General features: G+C 39.6%; 1 protein-coding gene across 1 annotated transcript in view; it reads left to right on the forward strand.

Moving 5' to 3' along the window:
• Window positions 1-675: 675 nt before the first annotated feature.
• The window catches only part of pex5la (peroxisomal biogenesis factor 5-like a), a 57,495-nt gene continuing 42,287 nt past the window's right edge, over window positions 676-15,883 (forward strand). Inside the window, exons 1-2 of the mRNA XM_070832199.1 lie at window positions 676-705; window positions 5,442-5,546. Coding sequence (XP_070688300.1) covers window positions 676-705; window positions 5,442-5,546 — 135 coding nt within the window. The remainder of the gene's footprint in view (window positions 706-5,441; window positions 5,547-15,883) is intronic.

Genomic DNA, 15,883 nt, shown 5'->3' on the forward strand with positions numbered 1-15,883 from the left:
AAGCAGACAGTATTTCATCTCTAAAGTGGTTTAGTAACAAACATAATTCCCTTGTATAGGAGCAATGACACTTGAAATTCAGCTGCTCTGCATTAAAAGTTTAATTTTACTCATCATTAGTCTAAGCCACCATGCCTCCATTGCTTGGATTGCAATTTATAGACGTGATTTTTACACCTATTCAGTTTATTAATACTGTTACAGTCTTGTTTTCAATGTAAATGGGGAAATGGGCACTGAAGGGTCATCAGGTTTAGTCTTTGATAGACAGATACCAGAAGCATGCCATGGGCAGAGTTGTGGCCTGGTGTTTTTGTTATTCAGACAGACAGATGAAGCCAGTACTGTTACATATTCAATATCTGAACAGGACTTTACTCTATAAAAAAGTTTATTTAGTGAGAACCATCAAGGGCTCGCCTGAACTAAACTAAGTACACTATTTAAATTTGCTAGCAAATAGATAAACCCAGGCCTGTTGGACAGCAAATGTCTAAAAAATTCTTTTAACATTTTGAAAACAGTCTTCTGACTGGACGAAGTAGGCCATCAATAGCTTCTCAGCCCAACCATTCAACATTGTTACTTACTGAAAACAGGGAGTTAGAAAACAGCAACTCAGACAGAAACAGAATTGTTGGTCAAAGGGACGATTTGTCGAGTCAGTCCAAAGCCATGCTGCCTCCCTCACTCAACAAAAAACAGGTCATTGCTTCTGCATGAAAGGAAAATTGAAGTATTTTGACTCTTTGACACTTTACAAAGGCCATTTTCAAGTAGTAATGCTTTTCCCCAGAATTGATACAGTTTATTACATGCGGAACAAACCCTCTCCAGATTTAGAAAAACAACACTTATGGCACTGCCAGGGAATCCTTTTATCTTTGGTATGAAATTCATAAAACTTTTCAGTCTACCTATGACAGCAAATGTATTATTTGGAGTGATGAATGCGCTGTGGTGGTTGGGAGGTTGTAAATGGATTTTCTGAGGCTTCAGATAAACAACAACATTTATGTTCTCTGCCACCAACAAACACTAATGATTTGATTAAACTGTTTGAATAATGCTGCAGTCAATCTTATCTGCTATGGATAATTTGCTTTTTGATTGTATCTTCCAGAACAGCCCCAGTTGACCAAATTTTGTCTAACACTAATATAATAGGGAAGAAAATCATTTAATGAAAATGTGTTACAGCTGTTTCATACACTGAAATCAGATGTTCTCAAACAAAACAATTATTAATTCATATTTCCGTCTTTGACAGCCTGCACGCTTGAAAAAAAAAAAGCTTCCGCTCATCCTGTTTTTGTGACATAATTATCTTATTGTGAAGGTTTCAAACAGCTGTTTTGGTCAGGTCAGTCAAGTTATAAAAAAAAAAGAAATTATATCAAGTTTCCCAATAGCTGTCAACTTCAGTTTGCTGCCAAAAATATCTATCATTTCCCAGAAAAAGAAGAGCCACTTATACAAAAGTGGGCACAAAACACAGCAGAGTGTAAACCAATACAAACTGACTGTATGCCTGGTATAAAAAACCCTTGATACTGTTGGCTCACACAACACCTGTACATACGGCACAGAAGAAACATTCAGGACTTGCATCATCTGCCGTTCAGAGAAACAACTAAAAACAAATGTTTAGGCTCATTTAGAGCTGCTCTGAATCGTCTCTTGCTGTGTGAATGCTGCTTTGCTACAGGCACTGTCTTGGTGTTGTTCATTTATACTGAATAAGACTACTCTAGAGAGTGGGCGCAGGTGGCTTATGGGACTTTATTAGGGGCACTAGGCTTTCAAGGGAACTCTCCCTCGACGCCAGGTACATGCATTTTGTGTCATGATGAGTTGAGGAAATCAGTGGAAGAAATGCCTAATTTATTTTTCTGGCAGACGAAAATGTGGACAGCCCTAATAAGATTCAGCTAAAAGGCTTCACGTTCAGTCTGAGCAGGCACTTTCACTGAGCCTACACAATGTAGAAACTGTGTGTGATGAACAGCAGTTTTGTATCTCTCTGGTCAGCAAATTTAATTGCAGGAGGATAAGCTCTTTTTCGAGATGAAATGTGTAGTCTCCTGTGACGTTTCTAATTCTGCTACATCTGTGTGTCCTAAAATGATTAATGACGTACAATAAAATATATCGTCTGGCTTTGGCAAAAATGTGAAGGGAATGAATGTCTGAGACGTTTCTGTGGTCCAGCCTGTGCCATTAAGTCAAGGTGAAAAAGATGGCAAAATCGATTTGACCTCTTATGTAATCAATTGTAACTGTTATGTAATGTGGCCTTGACATTATCGGACAAGCTTGAGACAGTTATTTTCCTACGAGGGGCTGCAGGTGGTGGTTGGAGCACGGGATCGTTTGTGTATGTATGCTAGAGGGTATGTTTTGGTATGGTGACGGTCACATAACAGTCTGGATACAAGCCTGATCATATCACTGCTGGTGACTAAAAACATCACACAGTATCTCCAAAATAATTAAAATTGGTTCGTGTAAGTTTGACCAGCAAGCATGTACGCTGTCCAACAGAACAAGGATCACTACTAAAATCGTGCCACTTCTTACTTAATGTGACAAAGAGCTCTATCTAAACAATCTATAGAGCATCTTCTCTCAAGTCACGAGTGCATTTAGAGCGGATTCAACTCCACTCTTGCTAGTTAAACGGCGCATTATGTGGGTGTAAAAGTAAGGCGCAAAGGGGTAGTATTTAGTCTCTTAATAAATAATAGATGTGTTTTGGGCACAACATGAACTAAACCAATCACATTGCCATCTCCCATTCCCTTTAAAAGCCAGGTGTGAAAGCATTATTTGGTGTCTCTGCTATTCAAATGGTGTATTTAGCAGGTTATAGAAGCAAACAGGTGGTTGTTACACACAAACGGCCTGCTGCACGTCCTTGTGTGTGTAACAAACACAGTGTAGGTGTGCTGTGTGGGCAGATCTTACAATGTGAATAATGAGCCCTTTGACCAGGTTTTTGTTGGTCAGTGGCACAACTGCCTTCTGCTGCCTCAAGATAGCAATGCACCAACAATGTGCCTGAACACACCTCATTTTAAGACCAGCAAGGCCATCGGTGCACAAGTACATTTGCCACTTGCACAACACGGTCGGCTGAGCATGAAAGTGACAACTGCGTTGGTCAGAAACTAACAATGACACTCGCATTGTGCTGCGTGTAAGAGCGAGTCCCTAAATGTATTTATGAGACATTGGGAACCGTTCATAAATCTCTTTGTATTAGTTCAGAGATCCAATACCGATTAAAAATAATTTTACAAAGGAGAGGAAATCAATAAAAATAGAAGTTTTGTTGGCAAATAATATAATTACTTACAGGAAGTTAGTTCATTATATTCTGTGCAACTGATTAGTGCTACCCAAACATGTGACAATCGGGTATTGACAGAGAATATGCTGTATGCTGAATACAGTGGTGTGAAAAAGTATTTGCCCCCTTTTTTGTCACACTTACTGCTGTGGGGGAATTTTGGCCCACTCTTCTTTGCAGAATTGTCTTAATTCAGCCACATTGGAGGGTTTTCGAGCATGAATGGCCTGTTTAAGGTTATGCCACAGCATCTCAATTGGATTTAAGTCCGGACTTGGACTAGGTCACTCCAAAACCTTCACTTTGTTTTTTTTGAGCTATTCAGAGGTGGACTTGCTGGTGTGCTTCGGATCATTGTCCTGCTGCATAACCCAAGTCCGAAATGCTGTGTTAGTTTTACGGCAGATATAACGGGACGCACACCTTCCAAAAAGTTCCACTTTTGTCTCGTCAGTCCACAGAATATTTTCCCAAAAGTGTGGGGGATCATCAAGATGTTTTTTAGCAAGTGTGAGATGTGCCTTTGTGTTGTTTTTGGTCAGCAGTGGTTTTCACCTTGGAACTCTCCCATGGAGGCCATGGAGGTCTCTTTCTTATTGTTGAATCATGGACACTGACCTTAACTGAGGCAAGTGAGGCCTGCAGTGCTTTAGATGTTGTTTGGGGTTCTTTTGTGACCTCCTGCATGAGACGTTGATGCACTCTTGTAAGTAATTTTGATAAGTAATTCTTGTGGAGTCATTTTGGTAGGCTGGTAGTCCTGGGAAGGTTCACCACTGCTCCATGTTTTCTCCATTCGGGGATAATGGCTCTCACTGTTGTTCGATGGAGTCCCAAAGCTTTAGAAATGGCTTTGTAACCCTTTCCAGACTGATAGATGTCAATGACTTTGTTTCTTGTCTGTTCTTGAATTGCTTTAGATCGGGGCATGATGTGTTGCATTTTGAGATTTTTCAGCCTACTTCATGTTGTCTATTTAAGTGATTTCTTGATTCTACAGCTCTGGCAGTAATCAGGCCTGGGTGTGGCTAGTGAAATTGAACTCAGCTTTCAAAAATGTGGTTAATCACAGTTAATTTATGATTTAACAAGGAGGGGGCAATTACTTTTTCACATAGGGCCAGGTTGGTTTGGATAGCTTTTTTCCCTTAATAAATGAAATCATCATTTAAAAACTGCTTTTTGTGTTTACTCAGGTTATCTTTGTGTGATATTAAAATTGGTTTGATGATCTGAAACATGTAAGTGTGACAATAAAGCAAAAACAAGAAATCTGTAAGGGGGCAAATACTTTTTCACACCACTGTATGTGTACTGTGTCACAAGATAATTCCATTAAGATAAATAGTTCATCTGTGTGTGTGTGTGTGTGTGTGTGTGTGTGTGTGTGTGTGTGTGTGTGTGTGTGTGTGTGTGTGCGTGCGTGCGTGCGTGCGTGCGTGCGTGTGCATGTGTGCGTGCCAAAAACCATCCCTTCGTTACCAATCCCAAAACAGAGATTTTATTGTCAGGCATGGTCACAGGTATAAAATGTTCTGTACCCTCGGAGAGCAATGATTAAAAAAGATCAGCTGACGGTGACAACATGAACACTGTGCAGTTCACTGACATATCACACTGGTTTACTTTAGTTTGAACCCTTTAATTACCTCTATGTTTTGATTCCAACATGCCTGATGGAGCTTTATAGTAACTGCAACCAGAGGTCCATTACAACTGTCAGCTGTCCAGTAGACGTGAACATTCATCTGTCATACAATGCACATAAATCTTAGTAAATAATATGATCTGTGTAATGAGCTCTGTATGATATTCTGTCATCATAATTAATGGATAAGTAATGCTGTGGACGACCATGCTCATCACTGTCTACAGTCAACCCCCTTACATCGTGCAGTGACCCTCTTTTCATTGCCATAGTCTTGTGGAAATGTCTTCAGTCGATGTCTTGTTACCGTAGACAGCCCCACACAGTATTTCCATCATCATAAGGTAAAGTCTTTTCTGTAAGATGCCCTGGACGGGGGCAAAAAAGCACTGAGTTGTCCAACTGTCCTGACACAAGTCATTGTTGATTTCACTGTTGTAGGGGAAAGACTCTAGGGCTGCAGATAAGACTGTTGCCATGGTCCTGAAGGAGATACCAAGTAAGGCGTCATCAGAAGGGAAGCCCCTCCTCACAGTGACTACCAAGGTGGGCAGAACCATTTCAGAAACCCCCCCCGTCCTCCCCCCTGCCTCCAAGTGGAACGTCCTCCTGTGTTGGTCATATTGAACAACAGCAAAGCTTTGAGTGTCCTATAACCTACCTCCACTGTCTACTAACTCATTACTAAAGCCTTATGACTGCTGTATCTAACAAAGAAGCAACAAATATTTCATTTCCAGCTGCTCTATGGGGTATAAAACCCTTCTACTACATCACCACATTTACACAAACAGTGAATAATGATCATATGATCTACAGACGCAGCCTCAAATTGCTGCAATTATACGTGTTACTTTTTATCTTTTCAAATTAGCCTCTGACAGATTCATAGTGCTTTTCTAGTTAACGTGTATTGTGCATTTAGTACGTATGGGGGGGGATTATCCAGAGGGTCACACAAATTTCCTCTCCCATCCCTAATCAGGTCAGAAAAACTTTTTACACCTCATAAGCAGCTAATCCTCTGCACAAACAGTGTATGAATGCATATTTAAAATGCTATGCCACACAGCATGGCATTGAGCTATTGACTGAGCTCTCTGTGTAGAAAGTACTGCAGCAAATTACTGTTTACCCGCTGCTGAGCTTTTCACTTCTCTTTTGCTTTTTAAGTGTTATAGCTGGATGGAGTCGGAGCTTCAGATGCCAATATGAATTTTCTTGCTCTGTGCTTGATTGCTTCTGTACAGTGTGTGTGTGTGTGTGTGTGTGTGAGTGTGTGTGCTGCCGTATGTGTCCCCTCGTATATCTGTCTGTGTTTTAATAACCTGCAGCATGCGTTATACTTGTTTGATTTTCTAATACAATGTGTCTGGTTTGGTAAACTGTCATACAGCCAAGATGGTGCTTCCAGTCAAGTGGAATGGATTTAATTACGCCTCAGCATTTTTGCTGACAGACGAAGCCGAGTTCACACTAAAAAGATATGCCTTGTATGTTTTTAGAAATATATACTTAATTTTGCTGTAATGTGAAAATCACCCCAGTCATTATTTGAAATAATGGTCAGTGAAAACAGCTTCCCTTTGCTTTAGTAAGTAATTCCCTGACATATACAGTCTATGCTGTATATCAGGATATCCGTTTAATGCACTTTCCCCTTGAAACCTTTTTTTTTGTGATGCACCTATTGAATAAACTGTTCCCTTAGCATGCTGCAGTGTCACAGAAATCAATATTATGGAGACAAAAGGTCAATAATTACCTGTTTATAACATTTTACCACCTGTATATAGCAATGCCTTCACCCTTCAGACAACACAGTGATAGGATCGACTGAGAACAGTAAACACATAGCATACATGTAGCTGACATGTCCAGTGACTGAGCCATTGTTTAGGTCTTGAAGGTTTTGAAGGTGTCAGCAAGGCATTTTCCTAGGACGTCCTCTCATTCACATGGATTACACCAATGAATCTCTATTGTGAAACAATGATTTGTTTGAAATAAACACATGAAGTTCAGCTCATGCAGGTGAAAGTTACCAGAGCTTAACAGGCAAAGAAAGGGCACTGCCTTCAGAAACTCACACTTCATTTGAAAAAGTCAAGAAATACATGAAAGGCGGACTGCCCAGCAAAGTCACTACTTTCTGTGCCATTTATTAGCCACAGAACATACTGAGTAACACATATAATGCAGTAATAATGTCACCAAACATATCGTATTGTTTTATGAGACATGTTTGACATTTATATAGTGCAGATATTACAGTGCCATTACCAGGACTGTAATAAATCACATTCATCAAATTGTTAACATTATGGACCTCATATCACTCTAATCATATTGCAATTTCCACTAATTATCTATGAGGTGAAATAGCTAAAACAACCCTATCACCTCTAACAGAACTAACCAACAAGTCAACAGCCCTGTAATACAATAATTACACAGGAAAAAAAGAAGTGAGCCCACATTAGGAAATATAACGTAATGAATGAAATGTGAGGAAATATAAGCACTAATAATGATTAAAAAAAAAAAGTAATCATTCATAATCATTTATTATCTTTATTATATCATTATCAGGCTAAATCCGATCATTTGTCTTAATGTGGATTTTGAATATTTTTTGATGAGTAAGTAAGGGTCGAAACACAATACAATCAATATTACAACATGTATCATAATCATCATTTCTTCAAGAAATCAAAGTTCATAATAAGGGTTGCATAAATTGAGCTCTGCATCTTGTGATTTTTTTCTCGACTTCATCCTTGACTCGTATCTTTCAAAATGTTGGAAAAGTAAGATACCCAACTGTATGGTAAATTAGCTTTTTGTCATTAGCCTATGAGAAGCTCATATAGCAAAAGTGGAAAAATGTGGAAGCACTTACAACTCAAAAATGGACAACATTAATGAAATATTACGATATTAGGATAGGATAGCAAAGAGCAACAATTTCACAAGTCTATGTACTATTCTTTGCTATTACAGTAGAATAGCACAATCTATTTTAAAAACATTATTATATTATATTATGTTAACTGCAATATAAAACAACACAGCCACAAACAAGAGAAGCCTCAAAAAAACCAAAATACTCAAAATGATCCCTGTTCAGACCTGCTCTACCTGCACTACACTAACTCTCTGTTATGCAAGCACACGCACCAGAGTAAGCAGCTGTTGCAAGTCAGCGTTGTTTTGCTAAGAGCAGTTGGTAAATATTTTATGCCTGTACTGAGTAAAGCAAGCATCAGAAAATAATGGTTATTTGTTTTTCATTCTTATGTAAAGAAATTCATTTTGATCTGTCAAGATTTTAAAGTCCATAATTTACCACTCCCTGGAATGTTTTGTTTATCACTTTGCTCAAAACCCCTTCTCAGAAAAATAACCACAAAACTCAAGCTCAACTATTGTTTCCACGTGGCTGGGCAAAACTCATGATTGCTGTGTTCTCCAGTGGCTGAGGCAGTCCCAGCTCGATGTCACTTAGCAAGTGACTGAGGCTAAGTGACAGGCTGTGGATCCTCACGCCTCATGTCAAGTCGAGTCGATTCTGTTTGTAAAGTCCAATATTACATACGATGCCCCAGTGGGCCTAACGGAGTCAGAGGTTTCAGCCCAGCCCAACCTCTCTGAGAGGAAAGAAAGCCTAGCACATTAAAAAAATCAAAGCAGCATCAAACAACATGAGACATATCACTTAATCTGTATGAAACCAAACCACATTTACTGGAAACTTCAAAACTGTACAACTGAATGTAAAACTGATTTGCTGCTTGAATGATAACACTTCTTGTAGTCCACAAATCCCATGAAAAGACCAAAACTACCAGTACAGACCTGATATAGCTTATTTCTGTAAGCCAAAAACCTCAGTTGCAGTATAAAAACTATTAAAAACACATCAGTGAGCCACACTGTTGCACTGGGTCACATTCATCCTTCATTACACAAACATGGGCACCATAGCATGTGGCAGCACATTGTTCTTGTCCCATAAATACTGACAAAACTGCCAAATGTATGTTAATCCGCAGCTGAAAATAGTCCCCAACAAACAAAAGCGTCTTCAGTAGTAATTAATGGATCTGGCGGTTAGCAACCCGCTCTCACTTCCTGGGTGTCAAATACAGCTACTTTGTCACCCTCTTTGGCGTCTGATACTGACGCACAAGGCACCCTTCTGCGTCAATATTAGACGCTCGGGGCAACTGTTCAAGCCATCCATTCATTCTAGATGGTTCTCATTCCGAGTTTGTTTCAATTACTGGTGCAACTTACCATCTAACACTGCTGCAGGCATACCAGACCTTCATCGTCATGTTAACAATAAAAAAAACACATGGTTAAGGCTCTGAAATTGTTAGGTTTAGGCACTTAAACTACTTGGTTATGTTTAGGAAAAGATAATGGGTTTGGATTAAAATAAGAACCGTAGTCACGTAACTTAAGGTTCACTTTCAGTTTCACGCAGGACACAAACCTCTGTCTCCTGGGTCTAAGGCCAGTGTCTGAACTATCCAACTACTGCTCCACCTCCATGTGTGGACTTTTATTGCTGATATGCACTATATTTCCCTTTAGTACCAGATACAGACACAGAAAGGGTATCTCATACAGAAGCTAAAGGGTGCCTTGTGCTTTGGTATCAGGCACCAAAAGTGGTGACAAAGTGTTTGACGCCCTAGCAACAAGAACGGGCTGGACTGATTGCCACGGGCAGGGCAGGGAAGTATTGAGAGACGCACTATTCTTTTGTTGATTTTGGTCTTTTAATGGGATTTAATGCCAGTCTTACCCTATAAAGAATTTTCTTAGCTATACTTTTTCACATGTTCATTTCAAACAGTACAGCCAAAGGATAAATCATGTACAGCCATTATGATGAGTCATAAAATACCCAACTAAGTGAACTCCAGTATACAGGCCCGTGGGAGTGCATGGAACAGTTCATTACCACCCACAACGACAGCATCACAACTGTAATGCGTAAACAACCTGCAGCACTCCGGAGAAGATTTATAGATATATTAGAATCAAGACAGTACTATTTTGTATTAAAAAATAAAGATGCTGAATAGTTCAATGTGATATTATTCCTGATCACAACATCCTCTGCACTGTAAACTACACATGCTAAAAGATGGGCTGTTGGCTGTAATTATTTTTCAAGACAGCCATCACTAACATAGCCTCCAGGGTTTGTCTAACAACTGTTGTATGTTCACTGCTTTGATATTTTTTAACCACCTTTCCCTTCATGTAGTGTTTTCCATCCTCCCCACCTCCTCCTGTCCTCACCTCAACCTCCCTGCCTTCAAAGCTCTCATATGTTTAAGTGTTACACAGGTCCCTTAACAGCAACATCTAAGAGATCTCTTGGAGTCAAGCCCAAGCGGCACAATTAGCTGAAGTCTTGCATTACATAATTTTCCACATTACTCCTTTAAGCACTTGTAAACAAAGTGCCAAATTATTTTGCATAAGAGATGAGAAAAAATGTATAACAGAGGTGGAGGGGGGGCAAAAAGGGCACTAAGGGAGAGCAGTAACCTCCTTGAGGTGAGAGTAACAGGCAAGCAGCTCAGAAAGCTGCTCTCTTTGGGCACGAGTGAACCTATAATTGGCGTTTACCTACTACCAAAGTGCTGCTCAGATGAATACGGTAGATCTTGTGTCCCCATTCTCTGGATGATACAAGAGGAAAATGCAGGAGTCTCATAATTTCAAAACCATTATTTAAAGTTGGACCCCATGGCAATCACAGGAAGTGCTTTGAAGAACATGTACAACGATCATGTAGCGCGTGGAGCAGATAACGCAGTGTCCTGCATTTGGAGACTGCCAGCAGTGATGTGCACCCACATCCTTGATCCCTAGAGTTATGACTCAACTTTCAGACACGTCTGCTCAAAATTGACACTGAAATATGAGCTTTGAGAAAGCATAAAACACAAAACCGATTGACAGGTTTGCCATTTTTAGATGCCAGCAACAGCAATCACAAGTCAGTCATTCTGAAAATGTCTACAGCTCTGTGAGGCTGTATTTGATTTGTGCTAAATGCTAACATCGTCAGGCTAACATGCTCACAATGACAATGCTACATGCTAATGTTTAACATGTATTATGTTTACCATGTATACCATCTTTGTTTAGCTATTCTAACATTTGTTAATTAGCACAAAACACAAAGTCATTAGGGAATTAGGAAATGTGATAAGCTTTGCAGGTATTTGGTTATAATCAAACCAAAGTGTTAGATGAAGCTTACAACATGAATGTCCAAACCAAACTTTATAGTAGTCCATTCAACAATTAATACGCTTTCACTAAAACCACAAATGTCAGTCTCATGGTGGCACTAGACGAAAAGTCAGGAAGCAAAGAAGAAAAGTGCTAAAACAAAGCTCCAACCAACGTTGCCACTAATTTGGGTAAAAACGTTACAATATGTGCCAAAACTGTAAAAGTTGCATAATTCAATTGGTAAAGCAGAGGCTTGCTGTTCCAGAAATCTTGTTTTCATAATCCTCGCCGAGTCAATTAACCAAGCCAAGCTGGTTGCAGTTTATCATAAATAAAGTTCTTGTTTCACAGCTAAACATCATGTCATATTTTCTGAGAATATGCTAACGCTGCCAACTTTCAGCAGTGAGCATGACTCAGCGGGGCTCTTAGCCAAGATTCTGTCAACATCTCTCATTATTCTGTAAAATCCTCAAGGCTGTTTAATGAATTAAATGCATCACTTGAAGATTATGGTATGCTGTAAATGTCCAGCATGCTGTTCCTTTGACAGCGCTGACCTTCAGTCAATTAGTCATGTGTCGGTTGCGAACGATCCGGTTCTTAGAGCCGGCTCTTTGAAGTGAACGATGGGAGCCGGCTCCTGATTGGGAGCCGATCTGATTGTTTTTCTCGTCTTTTTTCTGTTAAAGCCACACGTGATTGGTCAAGATGTGTGGTGGTGTCTGTGTGTCCAAACTGAGCGGGGTTGGGGGGGGGTAACAGACACACAGCGCAGTGAGCACAGGAACTGGAGTGAGGGAGAGACAAGAGAGCGCGAGAGAGCATTGCTACATAGTCAGAGACTGCACGCAAGACAGGTGAGAAACATGAGCGACAGAAAACGTAGTAAAATTTGGACACATTTTAATATAATTGAAAGCTTGAGGGCAGAGTGCAGACTTTGCAAAATTAAAATTTCATATCGGGCAGGCTCCACAAACAACCTGCACGGACATGTGTGTACTCTTCACCATCAATTCAGTTAGAGGAGGAAAGACAAGCAAGGGAAGCTGCTGTTAATGAAGGTGCCAGTGTGTCTACTGCTCCTACAATGTCTACAGCATCATCCAGGACGACAACACAGCCACCAAGACCTACAGCCCAGAGCTCCATGACCCCAATAAAACTAAATAATTTTAAATTAATAAAGCAATATAAACAATAAATATTCTATATAATGTGTTTTTTACATTAGAAATTCATTTTACACATAATTTGGTAATACATTTATTGAAGCAACAAAAAAATCTGAGGAGCCACTTGGGAGCCGAAAGAGCCGAAATTCCCATCACTACAGTCAATCAGTCACAACATCAAAAACAGTGACTCTGCAGGGAAGGATTCAGCCTGCATCCAGAAAACATTTTTTACTGCTCAAAGAAATACAGAGTGGAGGAAACCAAGGTCATCTATTGTTATGGGGATTTTCACACAGACCACAGGAGGTTTATCAGTGCACCTCTGTTTAATGCAGACAGTACCTCTTGGATGTCCCCAGTAGATGCTTTGGAGGCATCACAAAAATTGTTATTCACTGACAGATGTTTCTCTGGTTATCATCCAGTCAGCCAGTGCAAGCATGTGCATTTATGAATGTCATTTACATTGTAAAGAGATTCTCCCCCTGCAGTCCTCAGGTCCCACTGAGTTTTTAAAGAGTACACCATGAATTCAGCTCAGCTGGCATTACGTTGAGTGGACCAGTCAGCTGAGAAGCTGTTTGGCTAAAGCTACATTTGATTAGAATACAGAAAAAAACAGAACAAATGTCGATCCTTAAACACAACAAAAAAGAAGAAAATCGTATGTTTTTATTACAAGGACGTGTAATAATGATGATGTTGATGGGAGTAATATACAGTGGTGTATTAGTTTGCATTTGATCCGATGAGCTGATTTAATATAAAAAAAAAAACAAAGATCACATCTCCCACAGCACCCATCAGGCATAAGGCCAAAAATATATATATCATTAATGTTATGTATATGATTAATGTCATTGAAGTTGTTAAATTATTTGCATACGTGAGTGAACCAAATCTTTATTGTGAGGTATGACAATTAAATTAGGATTAGGAAGTGTGCAAAAGAAGAAACAAACACACACACACACACACACACACACACACACACACAGCACCGTGAGTTAGTCCACCTTCCGCAACAACAAACACTCACAGGCTAAAAGGGGAAAAGTGTTTTGATGTGGTAAATAATAATAGCCGGGTGGATAAATGCTTCTATTTTTGTTTTCCCTGAATGACTAGCAGAGCTTCTCTGCTCGCGCTGCCAGGGTTGGGTCTGTCAGCTTAATCATTTCTACCTATGTTTTAGGTGGTATTTTAATCGGACAGCCTCTCAGCTGAATATGGGTAAAAATCATCTAATTAAAGCAGCAGAATCCATTTGAGGTGATTCATTTCTTCCATTAAAGGCCAACGGTTGACTGGCTATTATTCAAGTTTTATGACGTTTCGAAGCTAAGATGAAATGAGGCCTCTTCCTCTTTCGCAACACTAACAACTGTAACTGAGCCAACGGTGCCTCAGCATTCACTCAGACTCAATTGCATTCAACAAGCACAGAGTGTTAATCACTAAATAAATTCAACCTCTAAAAACAAGTCTACCCCTGTGTATTCCCATCCTATGATTTGTCACTGTAGTTCAAAACCGGGGGAAAATGCACAGGCTGGCACCAGCAGAGGATGAAATCAGGTTACTTCACACTGTGAGACTTCCCATGAACCAAAGCTTTATTCTGAACAGCACAAACTCTAATTACCTGTGCTGGGTCAGCATTCTTGCAGTGCTGCACAAACTTCTGCTTCTTTCCCTTCATGCAGCAAATGATGAATCTTATTCCAAAGGAGGTGTCATCATCTTCTACGTGTCTTCATTCCCCTCGTCTCTTTGTTAGACATCATCATTAACTGCCAAGCGAAGAAACATTTCTGTTCTCCAAAGCATGAAGCAAAATGCATCCACCTCATCATGAATCATAATTCTTTTCACTTTTACTGCTATGATCTGTTCGGGTCACTGGAGACCAGTGGCCGTCATTAATAAGTTAAAAACAATTAAAAACTTACTTAACATTAGTCGATCACCCTGATACTTTTGATTTTTCTTCATTTTATGAGAATTGTGCATATATGAGCTTGTGATCTGCGATTGGTGTTGACAGAATTATTTACACCCCATTATGACTCCCAAAGCTATCTAATCCCAAGTCTATTTAAATTTTTTTTGCTTTTTAACAGCCTCAATTTAGAGACATAAGTCACATCACAATCATAGACAGTATGCCAATGTATTCTTTCTAATGGTCAGAAGAGGACGACTCAATTGGCTCCAAATAGAAGTCTGAATGAAAGGAAGTCTATGGAAAAGTGACCCCACGTATCACTTGATTTATTACCTCAGTAAACACTTTCCTAATGAGTTTAAGGTCTCGATCACCAGTTTGAAGTGATTTTTTTCAATACAGCATGATGTTTATTTAGTAAGAGTAAATTAGACAATAAAGCAGCTAAATAACAGAAACACCTCAACTGAGTATTTGCATTTGCATTGCCCTGATAGCAAATAAAGCATAAAATATTTCCTTACTTGGCATAAAAACTAAGTTTTGTGGTCAATTTTACTCCAAATTAGCTTTATGGCAGCATATTGTGTTTCAGTAAGGTCACTGTTTACTGTTTACTATTATTTTTACACATAAAGCAGTGGGGTCTGTGGGAGGATGTAAAGCTAATGTCAATAACAAGCATGGGTTAAACAGCCTCTACAACTATACATTAGTAATTGTGAGGGCAGGTACAGTGTAGATAGACATATGAAAACCCCTTTCAGCACCTTTCATATCAAGCATATGGCAGGTTGTGTGCAGTCCATTCATGGTTGGTAATTAAACTTTTAGCTCCATCATTAAAATTCTGCTCGCGCGCACGGCCTGGAGAGCAACAATAGCAAATGTCATGTTTCCTCGCTGCCAGCATTATATACACACTACACAGGGTGACAACAGTGGTATTGGCTTACCCTTTCTATGAGACAAAGCTGGTTCTCCCCTCCAAATTATGAAGTAAATTGTGGCCAGCTGCACCTGGTGCATCACAGGCAAGGTGATTAGCATTTTCATGGTACGGAAGGTGAGATAAACAATAATGGTTAAGCAATTATTGTTTGGGAAGCATCCATCAGGTTTCTCTCATTCAGCTCATCTCAGTGGTTCCCTGAATGGTGGCCAGAGGACTCATTCATGCAGGTGACATACACAGTAGTAACCTGGTCATCTTTCTGTAGTAAACTTCTTAAATATAGTGTAAATTAGAGACCCAGTTTCCTTCATTGTGTACAATTACGCATAGGTGGCAGATGAGGCTGAGCACGTGGAAGGCTAATATTTGTCACTGTCACACTTGTTTTAATGACAACTGACACTGACTGCAAACAATAACAATACAATACAATAACTTGCAGCTAATGATGCAACACAGTTGCAGTACTAAAGTACACAGTACTAAATTTGCATGCATAGACATATTAGAAAAAGAGCTGGCCTAAGTGACT

Source organism: Pempheris klunzingeri, chromosome 6 (assembly GCF_042242105.1).
Source record: "Pempheris klunzingeri isolate RE-2024b chromosome 6, fPemKlu1.hap1, whole genome shotgun sequence".
Taxonomy (NCBI): domain Eukaryota; kingdom Metazoa; phylum Chordata; class Actinopteri; order Acropomatiformes; family Pempheridae; genus Pempheris; species Pempheris klunzingeri.